Source organism: Propithecus coquereli, unplaced genomic scaffold (genome assembly GCF_000956105.1).
Source record: "Propithecus coquereli isolate 6110/MARCELLA unplaced genomic scaffold, Pcoq_1.0 Scaffold88, whole genome shotgun sequence".
NCBI classification, from domain to species: Eukaryota; Metazoa; Chordata; class Mammalia; order Primates; family Indriidae; genus Propithecus; species Propithecus coquereli.
The window spans coordinates 553,057-572,540 of NW_012155062.1; the positions used below are offsets into that span (position 1 = coordinate 553,057).

Consider the following 19,484-nt stretch of genomic DNA (forward strand, 5'->3'; position numbering starts at 1 on the left):
TAGATGCCAGTCTGGCTCAGTATTAATACTGACAGTAGTTTTGTTTTTTAAAAAAGCAAGTATATTAAAATATCTCTATGAGAAAAGATTACAATTTGAAAGGATCATTCTTAAAACTAAAAAGCAATTTAAGGCAAAGAGGTACATCAAAGAAGCTATTCTATAGCTCAGATAGTAGCTCAAGGAAAGTTCTGAATTCTCTACTGGTGTGTGCCCTGGCGGATAAGGATCACGTGTACCGCTATATCCGCTACTTGATGCCTGTCCATCTTTACCCTCTTACCACGCTATGTACCCAGAGACTGCAGAATGATTATTCGTAATTGGTGTTGATTTACAACTCTATGACATATAATACAGGATGCCAATACACTTTTTAAAATTCTACCTAATGTGTTCTGGCACTGGAAAAACTTTACTTAAGATTTTAATACTGGTTAATGTAGGAAAAATTCTGCTCAAGCATCACTAAATTAAAAATGTCATTTGATTTCTTTCTGCACCTTTGAATTTAGGAAAAAGAGGAATTCTCCAAATTCTGTTGTGGCACATGGTTTCACAGTTTAAAATTAAATCACAGCTGTCTCATTATGCAGCCTAGTCTTTGGTTTTGCAGAAAGTTTTATTTTTCCCCTTATTCCCCAACCCCTCAGGTATATAATGCTATGTGCTTTGCTAATGGGCCTATATTTTAGACACACATGAAAACACATGTGTGACTGACTCTTGAATAACCTAGGATGATGTTCCTGTATTGCTCACACAGTATGTCATCTGTTATGAATAATTTAAAATTGTTAGGATTCCTTTTTAATCACTGAACATTAAAAAAATGTAGAAAATCCTAAGATGTTTTTCATGATTTTTTTTAACTATTTGAGAGACAGTTGTGGTTTGGGGGACTCGTTTGTATGATTTTGTCAGCGAGGAAATTTTATCTTTGGTAAATACTTTAATATGCTTAAGTGCATATTCTCTCTGACGTCATCAGAATGACTTCCCAGTTACGCAGTTGTCCTCCGTATACCAGTCCCCAGAATGTAATTTTAAAAATCTCACAACATCTCTATCCATAGGAAAAATAAAAGTGTAGAGGGGAGCGTCAACGAATATCAGACAGGAATTGGGCAGCTCAGTTACTTAATTTGTTCCAAAACAAAAGTTGACTTAAGACAGAATAAAATTGTACACTTGACAGAAAGAAAGTAACCTACTAATTTAAAAATGTAAACATAATTTTATATAGGGATGTAACTATCTGAATACATATATTGCCATGTCTCTGCTATAGAGTAATATTTCTTGACACCAATGGGAGTGTGTTTGTTTCTTCCTCAGCACCAAATGTGTCCGTATCTATTCAAACAGTAGGAGCATCACTTCTAAATCGATGCTAGGACATATATAAGCTCATTATTATCATGTTTCACCGAAGTTCTAACATTTTAGAAAATTCTCAGTTCAAAGTAATTTTGGCTCATTCATTGAAATGATATTTTCCCTTTTGCACTTAGATTTCAAAAGAAACATAAGAAATTTGGATTCCTTTGAAAGAGTCAAATACGCAACTATAGAATTGAAATATTGTGTTAATTCCCAAAGTAATATGAATAAGTATTACAAATTTCCCAAATAATGCCGATTTAAATGTTCAAAATCCAGTTATGTGCTTTGTTATAAAACAGTCCAAACAAAAATTCCTTTGTTGTTTTCTGTTCTCGTTTTCAAAATACACAAATCCTACTGAAGTTAATCTATTTTTTCCCCACTTCAAAACACCAGGCACTGATTTATCCATTGGGAGTTTTGGCTTGCTTTCTAATACCTAGATTAAGAAAACAAAATAAGATGAGTTATTACCCTGCTAATATTATGAATGAGTACAGTATACAAATTTAAACTTTTGAAAACTTTATGTAACAATTTCCCTTCATCTAAGCAAGAGTCGTGTTGTGAAATTATCAACTAGTCCCTTATTTTAATAATGATATGAAGAGAGGGACTATGTCAACAGCAGGCAGCGGATGCCAGACGCCTACAAATCTTCGCATTTAGAGTCAAAGATGGCTGGTCCGAAGGTAGTGAGTTATCTCCCTTGATTGTTCACAGTCAGTTACAGATTGAACTCCTTGTTCTTATACTTTCCCCCATCCTCACTACTGCACTTGACAAAAAAACAAATAAAAAAATAAAAGAGTCAAAGAAACAACCTCTGAAGCAATCAAGAGTAAAGCAGGACTTAGGAAACCAGCAGCCCTGACCAGGTGAGTTCATTCCATGGAACAAGGGTGGCACAGCCACCAAGAAGCAGAGTCATGGCTTCTGCATCATCTTGCATTAGTCCTTCTCCAGCACGGTTTTGGACGTAGAATAATACATTAATAAGGCAGAAACTGGATCAAAGCCAGTCAACCAAATCTTATTGTATTTAAACTGTGATCATAGATCCCCCTCCACGTAAGGAAGTAAGAATACAGTTAGTGCAAATCAGCAACTATCAATTTCTTTCTTTTTTTTTTTTTATTTTTTGAGACAGAGTCTCCGTTTGTTTCCCAGACTAGAGTGAGTGCCGTGGCGTCAGCCTAGCTCACAGCAACCTCAAACTCCCGGGCTCAAGTGATCCTCCTGCCTCAGCCTCCCAAGTAGCTGGCACTACAGACAGGAGCCACCACGCCCAGCATATTTTTCGTTTCTGTTTTTAATTGACTGGCTATTTTTTTTCTATTTTTAGTAGAGATGGGGTCTTGCTCTTGCTCAGGCTGGTCTCAAACTCCTGATCTCAAGTGATGCTCCCGCCTCAGCCTCCTAGAGGACTAGGATTACAGGTGTGAGCCACCGCGCCCAGCCAGCAACTAGCAATTTCTAACAGTAAATTCTGTAAGGAGAAGAGAAATTACATAGTATCTTAGAACTTCAGAGTCACCTGGTCCATACATTTTGTTTACAATGACAAAAATGAGGAAGGCTGGGCACATTAACACACACACCTACTTACTGGGTGGTTTTTATACACACCAACAGAATGTTCTTAAACATCCGATTGGCAGAAAAAACAATCAGTGAACTGAGAGATGATATGTCTTTAGAGTTACCAAAAATAACAATAATAATAATAATACACTAACGTTAGCACAGGAATCACACTCAGTGCTGCTTACATAGCCACCAGACTGAGCACATGGCAAGTTACAGCCCCTACTCAAGAAACTTCAGACTCCCATTGCCTCCAGTTCAAACTTTTTAGATTGCTCTCGAACGCTCTCTTTGATCTGTTCCCAACTTACTTTTCTGTCCTTTTTGCCCAACTCTTAACTCCATGACACTTAGGCCTGAGCCAAATTAGAAGACTTGCTTTTCCAAACGTGCCCTGCAATTTCCTCCTGCCAGGCAGGTGCCCGTGACGTTGACTCCTCCCAGCATGTCCTTCCTTAACTCTCCCCCGTGCACGCCTCAGCCTCCAAAGCCCAATTCAAATGCGCTTCCGCAGTCACTCCCTGAATCTCAGGCCAAAGAAATCTCTCCTTCCTCTGGACTCTGGTCCTTCGTGAGGGAGGCCTAAAGTAAAAGTCAGTATGAGAGGCAAGCATCCTTCTCCTGACGGTGAGCTTTTTCCCCTCAAGTCAAGCGTTCTGCACTTTTCCTGTTATTTCCACTCAGAGTAAGTATCATCTTATTTTATTATGATCAATAACTATGGTTCATTTCACTTTTTCATATTTTCATCTGATCAATATTGCTTATTAAAATTCTGCCTCAACAACTCTCAAAATTTAGCTATAGTCAGTAATAACTGGTAAAAAAAAAAAAAAAATCCACTCTATGTGGGTGACCACATCAGGAATCCCTCTTGCGGTGTTATAAGATTGGTGAAGCAATATAACTACTTTTATTTTTTCTAAGTATCTGGCAATATCCAATTCAATGGATTCTACCGATGGAAAGCAAGACATATTCTATGCAACCACCGAGTCACCTCTTCAGGCCTGTCTCTAGTGTGAGGTCAGTAAGTCACACTTGGGAGTCACCAAACTTGCTACAGCAGAGGTCCTTCTGGTCCCCCACATTTTATCGTACTCCTCACAGAGTAAATATTGTATCTCTATTACAGCTAAACATGGATTTATCTCGCCTCCCTACTCGACTCCAAATTCTTTGAGAAAGAGGGAAATTCATCTATTAATTAGGTGTCGAATGAGAGTCTGCAAGGCGGCAGACCTGCACCTGGCAATGGGTATTCGACAGTGGACAGGAGCCTAGATCCCAGCCATCGTGGAGTGGAGCAGGAGGTAAACATTAAACAAAGAGATTCATTAGTAATTAATTAAAATTATGTTAATAAGGCTGCAGCAGCACGGGGAATAGGAGTCATCTTTACCTTTGCATTATTCTGTAATACCTAGTTTAGGACCTCAGAGTGCAAAAGTGAGGATCCAAATGAATAATTAAATGGAGAATTAGTGAATGAATTAAGGAATTATAAAAATGAGAAATTAAGAAATCCATTTGTTTTAGATTATGTTATCTTAGCTTAAATTATACTGATGTTCTGGGAGTTTTCAGTTATTTTATAATCAACTCCACACAATATGGGCCATAAAACCAGCCAGGTTTTCTCTGCCGTGGGCATGTGTGGAAAAATATATTTGATCACAGTGTTTCACTACTATATCCCTTTGCTACCATGAGCTCCCTCTATCTCTAATGCTGTGATGACACTGGGGAAGCAAGGCTCTGCTCCTCTATGTGAACAAGGAAAAGGTGCCCTTCCACGGTGAATGCAGCCCCGAGCCACAGTGCATAACTCTGTGAATGGAACTTGGGCTGGTTTTAGCTCCTTTTCCCCTGGACCAGGAGCCCAGGCACAGGGCAAAACCCACACTACCAGGTTTGCATGGAATTGGGAAAGCCCACAAACTACAGGTTCATGTGCAGCAAACCATTTTCCTGATTTTTGTATCATGCAGGAAATTTCTGTTAATTATGAGTTTCTAGGGTAGCTCTGATACACTTTTCTGCATGACCCAGAGGCACTGATGCTTCTCCAATGTGAAAGCAAAGCTGATGCATGTTCAGTGTCATTCCAATGGTGTTGTCATTGCTGGAAAAGTATAAGTCAGGTGGCATGTGTAGTCATGATCTGCCACCCAGCCACACTCCAGCAGGCAGTGCTTAAGGAGGCAGGGCAGGGCAGGACACACAGGCAAGCAGGCATTCTACCCAACTTTCTTTCTAACACCTCCCTGTTAATACTTACATGCTGGGACTCAATGAAGTGTTTCAGGAGTAGGAATATACAAAGGAAACTCTACACATCTCCTTCCTTTGCACAGTATTGTCCTAGTACCCATGGTTCTAGAACTCAAATATATGAAACCTTCATTTGTACAGATCAGGGCATCTGATCTCTTCAGTTGCTTACTTTATGGCAGTGATTCTCCAAATGTACTTTAAGAAGAACTCCAGGAATTTCTTCAGAGCTCCTTCAGATCGTGGGGCAGGAAACCAAACCCTCTGGCTCCTACAAGCTCACCTCCTCTGCATATTGAGCAATTTGACATACTGGGCCTCCACACCAGCTCTTTGGGTAAAACACTGTGTTCTATGTATCTGACTTCTTTTAAAACTAAGCTTTAGGGTGATAAAAACCTTAGTACATCCCTCCTTGTATTTTCAAAAAAAAGAGAGATCAGCCCTAATTATGTAATTGCACAGACTTTATACCATGTTCTGCCTCTGGTCTATTTACAAGGAAGCTGCAGCAGTGGTAGAAATAGACACATGTCATGTATAATGCCTGACAAGGAACTAAAATTCTTTGTGGAGATAATTACTTAGCTAGGCAAATGAGACTTACGGTGAAATCGTGCAGCCCGAAGCATAGGCATGATGTCCTGTGTAGCGAATGTCACAGCGCACAACGTTGTTGGTATAGTCTGATTCGGGCACCAGGTAGCTGGGGTTTACGCTGACCTAGGCAATGCAGACAGCATTTGTGTTAAAGAGTTCATCAGGACTTACTGGTATCTTTCTATTTCTATAGGGCTGCAACAAGGGAATTGTTAACAACGGATTTATCTAAATCGAGCAGGGAAGGGAATTTAAGTTAAGCAAGTGGTTAAAACCTGGAGATGATATAGAAGGAGACTCCATATTTTCCCCTGAAGTCTTTTAAAATAAGAAATGTTTAGACTAGATTAGATTATTTATAAATAGAGGATGTATAATTATTTCCAAGACCATGATTATTTAACATTTGAATACAGAGAAGAGGGCTTATTGATTTGCGATGAAAATAAATAACATATTTCCAAAGATCTCTACCTTTAGGATGTAGTTTCCAGGATTTACATCTGTAATATCAATCCACTGGCAGTCTATGTCTGCACCATATGTATCATAACAGCCAGGACTCAACCCCTAAAACAAACAAAATAAAAAATTTAAAATGATGATATACGGTCAGACTATGCTAAAAAATATGCTGTTATTTGCAAATTAAATTTTAAGTTAGTACTTACAAGAGTCTGACATAAAACTATATTTATATTTCATCTCCCTTGAGAAGTATATATTACTCAGTCTTATAGCACCTCCAGCTAAAAAAGACACAGGACTAATATAAGTAGTAGTACACCTCACTTCTTAAAAGTGTCATAAATCACCAGTGATAAATGCAATCTTAAGTGACAAAATAGACCTCCATCAAAATTCTAGAATTTCACCAGTTCAGGAATAAAGGCCACTTAATAATTAACTTAACTAAAATGTTCTCTTCTCAGGGAAACCCTGCCCAATTTCCCCTTTTGGAAATTATCTTCTTGTACTCAGAACGCCCATGATACTTTTTTGTATAGCTTTTATAGTGTTTATCTTTTTTTTCCTCTACATTAAAATAATACTATATAAGAATACATCTAACTAGAAGCTGTGAGTTCCCTAAGGGTAGAGTCTATGTTGCATCTTTGAATAGCTAACATTTACTCAATATTATTCCAGGAACAATTTTAAACACATTGCATATATAAATTCAATTTTCACAACTACGTGAGGCAGGTGCTATTGTTATCTCCATTTCATAGATGAGGAAACTGAGGCACACTAAAGTCAAATAACTTACCCAAGGGTATACAGCTAGTCAGTGGCTAAGCTGGTTTGAGTTTAGGCAATCAAGGTCCAGAGTCCCTGTTCTTAACTACCATACTATACCCTCTCTCACATAGTCACCGAAATATTCTGCTGAATTGAAGGGATGAATGTGTGGCTAAATTGATGAATGCCGCATCACTGCACTTGCTCAGATATTCATGTCAATAAGTAAATGAGTGCCTTCTGCAGGCTAGGAGGAGAAAAATAAGAATAAAATAGGGTTCTTGCTTTAAAAGTGTTATAGATTGGAAAAGTTTACACAAATTGGAGACTGTACGTATATTCTTGATCCCTTTAGTTCTTCATGAGAAGTTTTAACTTGTATTTTTATTCTAATAGCAATCTAAAGCAAATTTAAAAGTATACACTAAAATCATTTTAATGCAATACTGCCATTTAATTCCGGTACCCAAAATTGCACTGGTGTTTAAGATCACCTTGGTCACCAAGGAGATGGCAAAATCATGTTAGCATGCTCCATTTCTGGTTTAGCTGTAGCTTGATTTGGGAAGAGTAGGGTGGAATTGTGCTATCATACAGCACATGATAGCACAGACAAGCCACACTCAAAAGGACCTGTGTCACAGCAGTGAGAGCCATATTCCATTATTATTGCCTGAATTCCTACCTTAGTCCACACATCAATTACCAGCATGTTGAGTAGTAAACATAAAATGGAGAATTTTTGGTCTGATTCCAGCACATAATTCTGATTCTGGCATATAATACATACTGGAAAGTGTTAGCTATTACTTTTACTACTACTAACACTAAGTTCATGACATTGTAAAAGGATTCGCTGGATTAGATACCTATTTAAGACAGGTTTAAATAATGCTACAATGCTTACCCTACCTTCAAGTGAACAAAAGAGCTTTAAAGAATGCTGAAATTAGCACTCTAGAATTACTCAGCTGGCAGAATTTAAGTACAAGCTTTGATTATTTGAACTAGCAAACAAAAAACTGGAGTTACTAAGGCCATTAAGCAAAAAAGCATTTCATGTACTCAAAGTAAAAATATAAAAAGAGATTAAATGTAGAACCTTAGCTGAGACTGTCTAAATTAGCTACTTGGTTTTATCAAAACACAATTGTTTGTTTCATTAAATTAACAAGGTTAATGCAACTGTTTTTAGTTTTTGTATATATTTAATACGTAAATTTATTACCTAAGAACACAGGAGTTATATAAAAGTACAAATATAAAAAAGGTATACCTAGTTTTATGCTTCAATACATTTAACCAGCATTATAATAAAACTAATCTAAGTCAACATTGGGGGTTTGTGAGAATATTTTTCCTTTAAATGAAGTCCATGTTCAAGAGACACTGGTCTAGAGAAAAAAACAAATACATAAATCACTTATAATGCAAGACCTAGTGAATAACGGTTAAATATGACATACACGTAGGATGATTAACAAGAAACCTACCACATAAAATAATATGAGGTCACCCCAAAAACAGGGGAACCGGAAGCGCTACAATCCCAGATTCCAGTATTTCACAGTGAGCTGTCCAGAGCACCATTTTCTGAAAAGTGGGGAGAATAACGCCAGGCCCCCTGCGCATGTGGCGCTATCGAACTTGGAGATTACGCAATGAAAAGGGAATCTCTATCGGCTCACGAAGATAATATGTGGGTAGGTTACATTTCCTTTTTCTTAAAGAATAAGTACTACGCCAACGATGCAGACTTTAACCTTTATCCCCTCCAATTGTGATGATGTTCTAAGCTCAAAGAAAAAAGCAATGGTAACATTTAGGTCACCAAAAAGCTTCCTGCCACAGCCCTGGAATTTGCTTCCCAAGATGCCAGCTGCTTATCCCTCTGTGCCCCGGGTTATGTACATTCACTACTCCTTGCCAAGATCTGGGCTGGAGTAAAATTATAATGTCCTTTTACAAATTAGGGTTTCATATGGAAATACTGACATGGCTTTTTAACTGACACACATTTTCCAATTATAAGACATACAAACTGCTTAGCTCAGCACTATTTTTAAAAATCCATCCAAACGACATCTGACATCAATTATACTGTAGGTTTAAACATACATGTGTGGAGAAAGAAATGGTGTCCTTCTGCTCTTATGCGCATTATTAAAAGAGACAACTTTTTTAAGGGCTTTTAAAAAAAACTTATTTCCTCTCTTTGTTAACCCCAACCACTCTTCTATTTTTAGCATCACAGGTGAAGACAGGAATGGTTTTTCAGGTGAGAAAACAGAAGTATCTTCCGTACAGTTATTGACCAAGCCGGTTAAAGAATATAGAATGAATACCCATGTCATAAACTATTCAGATTTTTTTAGAGAGTGAACTTCTGTTTTTCATTGTAGAACGTAACAAGGATTCACACTGAACTTCTGTGATCGTGAATAGGAGATACTTCTGGATCATCAAGCCATCACTTGCGTTTTCCCAACTATCATCCATCTTCATAAGATGACCCCCAAAATGAAACAATTTATGAAAGAGAGGTGGGAGGAAAGAAATGGCTAGCCTACTTTGTTTTTTCTCTGAGGCCTGTGGGTTCCCGAGGTCAGGGTGCCAACTCACCTGGGTGTGTGCAGTACATGCAAATCGCCTGTGGTACCCATAGTCACAGGATGTGTCCTCGAGGCAGAAACTTGCTTTGTGACCTTCAGCCACTCTCCTCTGGGTGTTGGCATCAAGCAGGTCGTAGTGGCTGAATTCATCCATACTGTGGTAATGTCTAATGTCCCACACAACAAAAGACAGTGGTCAGTTACGCACAGAGAAAGCAACGACGATATTACATGACTTCCCTGTTGCCTCACAACTTTGTTTTCACATGAGAATTGAGGTCAAGTTTATTTTCATAAAGGGAGATTCATGCTAGATTTTTTTTCCCAGGGACATAAATCTATCAAAATTACAAGCTTTTAACTTTGCTAGTAGGAAAAAAGATTTCATTTGAGTGTTTTGCTTTCCCATTACTCCCTGTTTTATCTTTGAATATTAAATAGAAATAGAAAATAAATTATTTGTGCTTAAGTGAAACTTGCCACATACTCTCGGCTATATTTCTCTTGGCTGCCACTACTGATGTTCCATTCCAAAAAAGAGAAGCACATGATCCTTGAGAGGTTTCGATGAGATTTTTAAAAACTGAGTTCTCACATATTTAAAATCATTACTAAAATGCAAAAGATAAATAATGTCATGTGTTGTCCACCCTTATCACTTAAATAGTATAAACTTTTATTTAGAAATAAAACATTTCTATTTCATCAGCAAATTGGATGGCTCATATTATATTTACTTTTGTCATTTCAGAAAATAAAGGTGCTGAGTTGTTCATCTTCTCACATAAGGAAAAAAACAATGAGAATTTCAGAAAGTTTAAGGCCACACATCAGGATCTCCTGACAATAAACACCCGGGCAAGTTATGAAGTCAAATGTTAGAATTACTTTACGTGAAAATCTTTAAATATAGGCAGACCAGGTAACCACCCTGAGTTTGATACAGGCCTTTTAAAAGATGGAGGACAGTCCTCTTCAGCTCATAGAGTATATCATCTATATCTCTCTTTGAGAATGATCTCCAAACCCTTTTAATAACAATGCGTGGTCTTTATGAAATGCTGTTTAATGATAACTACCTGCAGATAATCTTGGCTGCAACAGATGTTTTTAGAAATCCTACCTGTAGTATATTGGAGTAAATTTTATATTGAATTCAATTGCTGTATCCTATAAGCGGTTTTAATAAGCTGGACTTGGAGTTTCCAATCCAAAAGACAACAGGATCTAGTAGTTGATGGATTATATCAAGTAGATTCCTTTCATTATGTCAAATTACATAGAGAAAAAGTCTACCCGTAAATAGTAGCAATGCTCCCCCTGTAGGTAAGAAATAAGACTTACGTTTGCCATACCAAGAATCACCTGAAAATGAAAAAGTAACTCAGGTGTACCCAGGAGACCCATCTACTTACTGGTGACAACTGTGCCACTCCCAGGAATATCTCGGTCGGCTTGGTAAGAAGTCTGATGTCCCTTGGTTTTTCACTCTTTGGGGAAATCTTAGCAGCACCCTGTGATCATAATCTCTGACATCTCCCCTGTATGCCGAACTGTGATTTTCAAAAAAGAGATATTATTATATTCACAGAATATTAACTAAAGACAAAACTACGAATGAAACCTCTCCATTATACAATAGTGACAATCCCCCTTCCCCAACTAGACTATCAGTTCCAAGAGGCCAGGGCATTTTTTAAATTTGTTTATTTCTGAATCTGAAGCTCCTAGAACACTCCTGGAACAGTCAGAGCTCAATGAGTATTTGGTGAATAAGAGAATGAATGGCAACTATGGAAATCCACAGACCTTAAAAGTAAAAACATAATAAAATTAGCACTAAAAATGTGAGAAGTAAACTGTGTTTAAAATCGATTCAAGTTTGATCCTATGAATGCGTGAAACTAAGGGAGAAATTATCCTCAATAAAAAATAATCCCATAGATACTTGTTAAGATGTTTGAATTTTACAAAATATTTCTTCTTAAATATTTAATTAAGATGGAAACTGGGGAAATAACTCTAAAAGAACAGACCCAGATTGAGATGAATCGTTCTGTAACTTCACTATCTGTAAAACAACAGCACTACTATAATAACATCATAGAGAGGGCAATGGTGTGAGTGATGCAAGACTCAGGAATGAAAATGAACTTGGATTCTCTTCCTTTAGCCTGACAATTATAAAGGTCACAGTGCAAGAAATGCACAAATACATACCTCTGTGCTCCTACTAATATATTTTGTGTGAATACATGTTAAATACTATCGACGACCTTATTCACACTTTAAAATTTTTATGAGACCTATCAAAACATCTTTTGCTCCCTCTGCTGGTTTCCCAGCAGAAAACTCAGAGAACCCCAATCCTAGAACTTCTATTTTATTTTAGGACTAATGGAGAAGCAAAGTTCTTGCTCATGGGCTTATTCTGGCTCAAGTATTAATAATACCAAACAGTTAATCGCGGTCTCAAACGAAAGAGAAAACCTAACCTTTACCAATGAGGCTACAATGGCAAATTTGTCCCCAACCTTTTAAGGGAGTATTAACACACTCTTCTATTACAATAACTTTAAAAAATTACTGTACAGTTGTTTTATAGAAAGTTACTGGAAACAATTGGCTCCGAAGTTTGAGTATCTTGGAAAAAGAGCACCAGGAGACTCCAGTCTCCAGGATAAGGGTTTGCTCCACTTCCCTGGTTTGTGCAGCAGTTTGAGAGTCAGGACCCACAGAAATCTTCAAAAGTTAACTCTCCATCCAGGTCAGCGTGCCCAGGAGGTCATGTCCCACTTCCCAGCTCTAGTCCCACTTCCTAGCTCTTGTCTGCGCGGAACAGAAGTTGTCAGAACCAGGCACCAGAGCGCCCCCACAACCAAGACCGCGGAGCGGGGCCGCGGAGATCCCAGCCCGTACCTGGCCAGGCAGTTTTCCTCCGCGGCGCACCTCAGGTTGTACATGGACATCTTCTGCACGTACGTGGACGCCTGGATGTAGTAGGGGTCAGGCACCAGGTCTGGGAGACCTAAACGTCAGCAGGCAACGGGCGCAGCAGTGAGACAACCCGGTGCCCCCCACTCCAGCTCCCGACCCCTCCAGGTCCCTAACTCCTCACCCTTCACCCCCTGGGACTGCTAGGTGGGGCCGAGGGTAGCAAGAGAACTGGAGACACCGGCGCTGAGAAGCAAAGTGAAAAGGAAGCAGGAGGGGCCAGGCGCGCGGTTCGCACTGGATTCCAGAGCTGCCTCTGCAGGCGCGGGGGGAGGGAACGCATCCGCCAGGACCAGGGCCCGCCGCGCCCAGGCAGCCACGTCGAGGAGCCACATAGTTGGGGACCAGGTGCAGGGTGCTTGGCGGACTTGGGGCGCTTACCGTACTGGAAGTAGCCGGTGCCGTATCCGGGCCGGTACCTGTTCCCAGGCCGAGGCCTCTCGTACGTGTCGTAGTAGTTGTAATAGGGGTTGTCGTCGGTGTACTTGTAGGGGTTGTACGGGTCGTCGCCCACCATGCCGTCCACGCGGCTGGGCGGCCGCAGGTTACTGAGCGCCGGGACATCCGGCGCAGTCCGATTGTCCGCGCCCGAGGCGCCAGCGTCGCGGGCTCCAGACGCCGAGTAGCCAGCCTGGAACCAGTGGCGGCCGGCGGGCCTCGGACGGCCGGCGGCAGCTCCCGACGAGCCGGCGGTCCGTGCACGCGCCGCGGCGGTGCGGTTGTCGCGGAGCAGCAGGATTGGCGTGCGCGGCTGCGAGCCGGCGGCGCTGGCGGCACCCGGGGCGGTGGCGCCCGGGTCCCGGCGGCGCTGCGGCTGGTACTGCGAGCCCAGGCTCAGCAAGCTGAACACCTGCCCGTTGTTCTCCCATTGGATCTGCTGGCGCCAGGCGGCCGGAGCTGCGGGCGGCTCGCGCGGGGGCTGCTGCTGGCCGGCGGCCGGCGGGGCGCAGCGCACGAGCGCGCAGAGCTGCAGCGGCCCCAGCAGGAGCACGGTCCAGACGAAGCGCATCGCTCCCTTTGCCGGACTGCCCCCGCTCGGGGAGGACGTGGCTCGCAGAAAATAAAAGCGGGGCTCAAATCACGTGAAGGAGCGAGGAATCTTCGACGAGGAGACGGGCGGAGCGCGGCTGTCTCAGTCCCCGCCGCGCAGTGCCAAGGGTGGGCTGCAGCCCCTTCCCCTGTCTGGGCGGCCGCTCGGACGTGGCACCCGTCTGTCTCCCCTTTCCCAGTCCTGGAAGGCGGCGGGAGCGGTGCGGCAGTCCCAGCGAGCGGGCAGTGTCTGGAGCGAAGGAAGGAGGAGAGATTTTAAACTTTCTGGCACGTTTGCAAAGTTACACAAGCCGTCCTGGCCCGGCCGCCCTCCGCTATTTGTTCACGTAATGCGATTGGAAACGTGCGAGGCGGACAGCTCCTCGCCTCTGCCCCTCCCTCCCTGCCCTCCTCTCCCGTCCCGTCCTCCTCCCCCCAGACACGTTGCACAGGCAGCGTTAAGGGGAAAGAACGAAACGGAACACACATCCTGAGACACACTGGCTTAATCTGGGGCGAACATGCAGGAATTTCAAAAGACTCAGACAGGCGAAGGCAGCCAGGCCATGGGGCGACGCCAAAATATGCATGAAGAAAAATGCTATTAGGTCACCAGCCCTTGAGAGGCGGGAAGGCGGGAGGTGGGGAGGGTGCTAGGGGAGAGAGTGGATGGGGAACGATTGTGACTAACGTTTATCCACAAAGGAGTTAACCAGACATACTTCCCAGTGCACACTCACTCGCTTTTATGGGAAGCGCCCTCAGCAAATAAACGCCAGGATATCAAATTTTGTTTTTCTGTGTGTAGGTAATATGAGAAATGAGTTACAAATATGTTTCCTACAGTGAATATTTTAATAACCAAAAGTGAAATTTTACAAGGAACAAAGCCAGCTAACCTTGAAGAGATGAATAAACCTGTCTCTTTTTCAAAATGCCGGCCTGATTTGTACTTTGAGTGGAAATGAAGGACCATCTCTCATCTCCCCAGTGTCTACCAGGAAGTTTCATTAGAGGGGACTAGAATAAGTCTGGCAAAGAGAGCATTGGGAAGACATCTTCGAATAAACACTTTATCTTACTTTTTTCTTTTTCTCTTCTACATCTAATAAGTTTGACTTTGCATTTAAAAAAATTAAATCAGTGCTGTTAAATACTGAAATTCAGTAAAGCGTCCCACAGTGTTTGATTTGTCTTCCAATTTAAACAAAGGGGTTGCTGAAGAAATAGCCGTGGAGTTCAGATTTTGGTAAAGAGAATGGAGTAGGAGTGGCCAGCAGGAGAATGGGTGGGAGGATAAATTATGCTGACTGGAAAGAGATGCTTAATCCACCATTTATTCGCATACCACTTAGGGTTTGGGCAGCTCTGGAAACATTTCAAAGGAAAAAAATGCTGCATTTAGCCTGTCTTAACACTACTACTCAAAACCGGATATTAATAACCTTTTTATTGATCTCATCACTGAACTTTTGTCTAGATATACTTCAGTAGTTACCTATCTCTGTTAGTCTCTGGCTTTCTGAATTCAGTCTCCACATTCTGATTTGGCTAATCAAGCCATCTCGCTGGAATTTCAATCATGAGCAGAAGGAAGGAGCAGTTGCTTCTCTCACTATTAAAGAAAGTGTCCCTTAGGTGTTGCTACACAGAGCCCCCCACAGCTTCTTTAGGCCAGTATATTCCAAGGCCTGGTTCTTCAGCTTTTCCTTCAGTTTTTCCAATGCATTCCTTTGGGGCTTAACAGGGTCAGAGTCCATTTCTGCCGTTTGCCACCTAAGAACACCGACTGACACTGAGGAGTTTGTGGCTGGTTCTGTCAGCTAATCAGATCACATGATTTTGAGTCCAGGCCAATGGGTTTGGTTCTTTTTGAGTCAAGTTGGATTCGTTCTGCCCATGACCACACAGCATCCTTGGTCACAAAGAGATATCAGATGGAAGCTTGTCAGTGGGTTAGCAAATTTATTGCTTATATGATGAAGGTAAACATTCAAGTGCAAATGCCATTGATGGTAAGTCAACAGCGATGTCTGTCTGTATGAAGGTAAGACACATCACTAACTGTCATTTTCCAGACTTGCCGCAGGGCTTAAAAAAGTATTCAATTTCTCCAAACCCACTGAGGAAGACGGAGTGAAAAAGAAGAAGCAGGTGTATATAATTTGAATGGACAGGCCAAATTATAGGAGAAGCAAGAAAGGAGAGAGTGTAATTACCCTTCATCTGAAAAAGACTCTTTATGTATTCCTGAACAGCTTATTTCCAGAAGAGAGAAGCCTGGAACTGCTATTACTTGACCACAGGTTTCTGAGGGAAGACCTCTGGTATGGGGAACATAGTGTCAGAATGACAGGCCAAACCCCTAATGGGGGGATGGGAAGTTTATGCTGGGTCTCATATAATATCCTTGTTTGCAATCCTGATGCTCTCATTTTAAAAAAAAAAGTTATATATCTCTGAGCAGCTGATTTACTTTTTCTGGCTTTTAGTTATCTGTAGGATTCAAGGATTAACCAAATCCTTTCTAAAGCATTTTTCCTAGTTTGAAAAATCTGTTTTTTTTTTTTATAAATATCCAAGTTATTTCAGTTACTTTCAATTCATTCATTATAATGCTCCATTGTGATTATTAATATTTAACTGAATAATTCCTTTAGTCGGACATTAAAACATTGGATGCCATTTGTGTAAGTTTGAATCTTCAGACTACAATTTTCTGTTTGTGCATATTTCCCATCAGTGAAATTCAAAATATATTTATTTGTTTTACAAACATTTCTTGAATACATTTGTGTTCTAGAGTATAATATACTATAATGGTGACTTGCACACAGGACCACTAAAAATTTATAAATGAATGAGGTCAGTCGTTTTTTTTTCAAATTTGCTTCAACAGACTTAAAAATATCTTATCAGAATATAAATAACTCACTAGAAAGAACAGTAATGATGTGCAATATTTATTTTCTTTTAAACACACATATACTACTTAAGGGAGAAAAACATTACCCTTTGTCACACATCCTAATGAAAAGCTCTGTTGATTTTTTTCTCTCTTCCATTTCCTCTAAACTCTCTCTGGCTTAAGACTCAGTCAGCTGAAAAACAAACATGTGGCAACCACATTGGGGACAATACCAAGTATTTGCAAGCCCTGTGGGAGATGATATCTAGCCACACATTGTGTTATCTGTTCAATGACAAAATTATTATTTACAAAATTGGAAAAAAAACACAGTTCCTCAGCACTCGAAACTGAAATAATGATAATAATAATAATAATAACTGTAGCTACATCAAGAGCATACAGTTTTTTGGCTTTGATAAGATCCACAGCTGCTTTCACTTTTGTCCATAAGACTTTTTTTTTTTTTTTGGTGGACAATTCTGCAGTATGTACCATAAGAAGATAAATAAAATGATACTAATTTTTCTATGAGGTTCTGGCCTATTGATATCAAATCTTTAAATTGCAATGTCTGGCCCATTGACCAAGAAATGAAAGTTGTCACAAGGCTATGTTCCCGGTATTCATTAAATGCATTTACGTTTGTGGGATATTTCATATAAATGGAAAATAGAATATGCAGAAAGCCCAAACAGTAAATAAGGGCCTCTGAATTACCAAAGCCAGAACAGTAACACCATTGTCAAAGGACTTGGGTTCAAGAATAAATTCTTTTGTTTGGGGCTCCAGAAACCATACAAATTTTGTTCTTTGGTATAGACTAATGCTTGTAAGTGCTTCTGTGCCACGTAGTTTGAAAACATCACAGAGAATAAAATAGAGTGGAAAGCTGGAGCTATGTAAGGGGAAAATAAGTGAAAAAAGAGGTAGGAATAACATCTAACCCAGGGGAAATACATTGAGAGTTGAATGAGGCATTGAAGACACTTTTAAAAGGTAATTAAGAGGAGTAACAGTGAAATAAAGAACCAGAAATCTTCTTACTTGGAGTAAAATGAAGTAGAGGAGTAAGTTAGCCTTAAAATTAACAGTGTGCTTGTGTTCCCTCTGCTACTCATTCTTGCCTTCTGCCACGTACCACTTCCAGGTATTCACCCAAATATAAAAAGTAGACAGTTAGTACACACTTGTCTGTATGTCAAGACTGAACTGAAAAAAAAAATCTGTAAACAAACTGAGTAGAAGAATTCCAGAAATAATAACTTTTAAATATATCTGGTTTGGTTGCCCATTTTCTTGGGCCACCTAGGGAAAGGAAAAGTGTAATTTAACTCTAGGGAATGGAAAAATATTTCATTCTGGTGTCTTTAATGCATATTCATTTGTGATTAAGTAGAGAATGTTAGTCACTATAACAAAATGGAAAAATGAGAAGAGGTGATGTTATGATAGAAGAATGGGTCTTTGAAGTGCAGTGGATCAGAGTTCAAAGTAATGTGGTTATATTGACCACAAAAATAAGTGGCCAGCCAGTTGGCCAAACTGCTTGCAAGGAAAGTCCAAGTGATTTAATTGGGCCTGATAGACAGTCCAATGACAAAAAGGCAACATTCTTCATGCTGTGGGGTACACTAGGGTCATTTGTGTAATTAAATGATAGAATAAGGTGTGCTCTCAGTCCCACATCTTGGCTTATGCAAGCTCCGCAGCTCTTTCTGGATTCAGTTTCACTGTACCAATATGCTAAAAGTTATTTAACTTAATGGAACCTGGGCATGATCCCCTGAGACGGCAGGATATAGGCCAGGAGGGCATCTGTGCTTAACTGAGGCATGTCCTTCATCTGTCCGTCACACTGGGCGATTGCACTCTCGCCATTCGACAGTCATTCCTCTGCTTGAACTTAAGCCAAGGTGCACTTCCTTCTCTTGAGGTCCTGGAGGAATGATATGGGGTTTGAATTTTTTTCCCTCTCTCTTCTATAAAATGGTAGATTTCAGAATATTTGAAGTTGTATATATGTCTGGAGTGAGGGCAGAGTGCAAGGAAAATGTGGATGTTTCCTAATTGTACCTGAGGCCAACTTTGAGAATCATAATTCTTTTTCTGTTATGATTAGAATACTACTCATTTTACCACCTTAATTCCTCTTGATTATAAGCACCTTAAGCAAAGAATGAAATATTTTTATTTTATGGCTCCCAGAGCTATGAGAGTCCTTTAAAGCAGGCTCGGTTAGTTATAGTGAGTACTATAACTGCATTGCAGTAAACACGGTTTCTCTGGCTTCTACTCATTTTCTTTTTTTTATATTTCAACTGTTTCCTGGATCACAGTCATTTCTTTCAGAAGGTACAGAGAAGAAGAGAAGAACTGAAGCCCTGTGCTAAAGTCTGTGGGCACTGTGTCTCTGATAGGTCACGTAACGGCACCAGACCCTTCGACCACCATTCTAGGTTACTTATGGGAACAATGCAGGCTTGTCTACCAATGAGGTATCTTTTATACTTTATTCTCGACAGTCTATATAAGTTTTTGCAAATAGTTAATGCAAAGGTCTATAGTACAGTGGCACACTGGAAAATATTAAATGCATTCATTAAACGAAAATATTACATGATTAGTAAGTGGAAATCTTAAATGAATTTGTACAGCCTCACAATGATCTGTGGCTAAGGAATCTCCAATGTGTGAATAATTGAGTTGAATACGCAGGGCCTTTTCACGTTGCTAAATAGATGCCTAGTAGAGAAGGAAATAATTTAAAAAATAAGCAATGTAGTCACCCTCTTTAACAAGACAATACCTATCCTCTCTTTAATAATAACCATTTCTGTTTCTTGTCACTT

At 40.3% G+C, this 19,484-nt stretch overlaps 1 protein-coding gene across 3 annotated transcripts; it reads right to left on the reverse strand.

The window, feature by feature from the left end:
- Positions 1–1,456: 1,456 nt before the first annotated feature.
- On the reverse strand, positions 1,457–14,002 carry LOX (lysyl oxidase). Of its 3 annotated transcripts, none has more exons than XM_012664299.1 (7): positions 13,077–14,002; positions 12,621–12,729; positions 11,117–11,254; positions 9,712–9,868; positions 6,322–6,417; positions 5,855–5,970; positions 1,457–1,825 (listed from the first exon to the last, which is right to left on the reverse strand). In XM_012664299.1, the coding sequence occupies exons 1-7, from the start codon at positions 13,702–13,704 to the stop codon at positions 1,819–1,821; spliced, it is 1,251 nt and encodes a 416-aa protein (XP_012519753.1). In that variant the 5' UTR covers positions 13,705–14,002; the 3' UTR covers positions 1,457–1,818. The 3 variants fall into 3 exon arrangements, with proteins under 3 accessions (XP_012519753.1, XP_012519756.1, XP_012519755.1); XM_012664302.1 differs by lacking the exon at positions 1,457–1,825 and having other exon boundaries at positions 5,851–5,970; positions 13,077–13,462; positions 13,580–13,704; XM_012664301.1 differs by lacking the exon at positions 1,457–1,825 and having other exon boundaries at positions 5,851–5,970.
- Between the last annotated feature and the right edge of the window lie 5,482 nt (positions 14,003–19,484).

Coding starts and splice junctions, on each gene's coding strand:
- LOX (XM_012664299.1), bottom strand. CDS start 13,704: ATGCGCTTCGTCTGGACCGTGCTCCTGCTGGGGCCGCTGCAGCTCTGC. Junction 11,255..12,620: donor GAGGAAAACTGCCTGGCCAG/GTACGGGCTGGG, acceptor TGAAAATCACAG/TTCGGCATACAGGGGAGATG. Junction 5,971..6,321: donor CTGGAAACTACATCCTAAAG/GTAGAGATCTTT, acceptor TGCATTGCCTAG/GTCAGCGTAAACCCCAGCTA.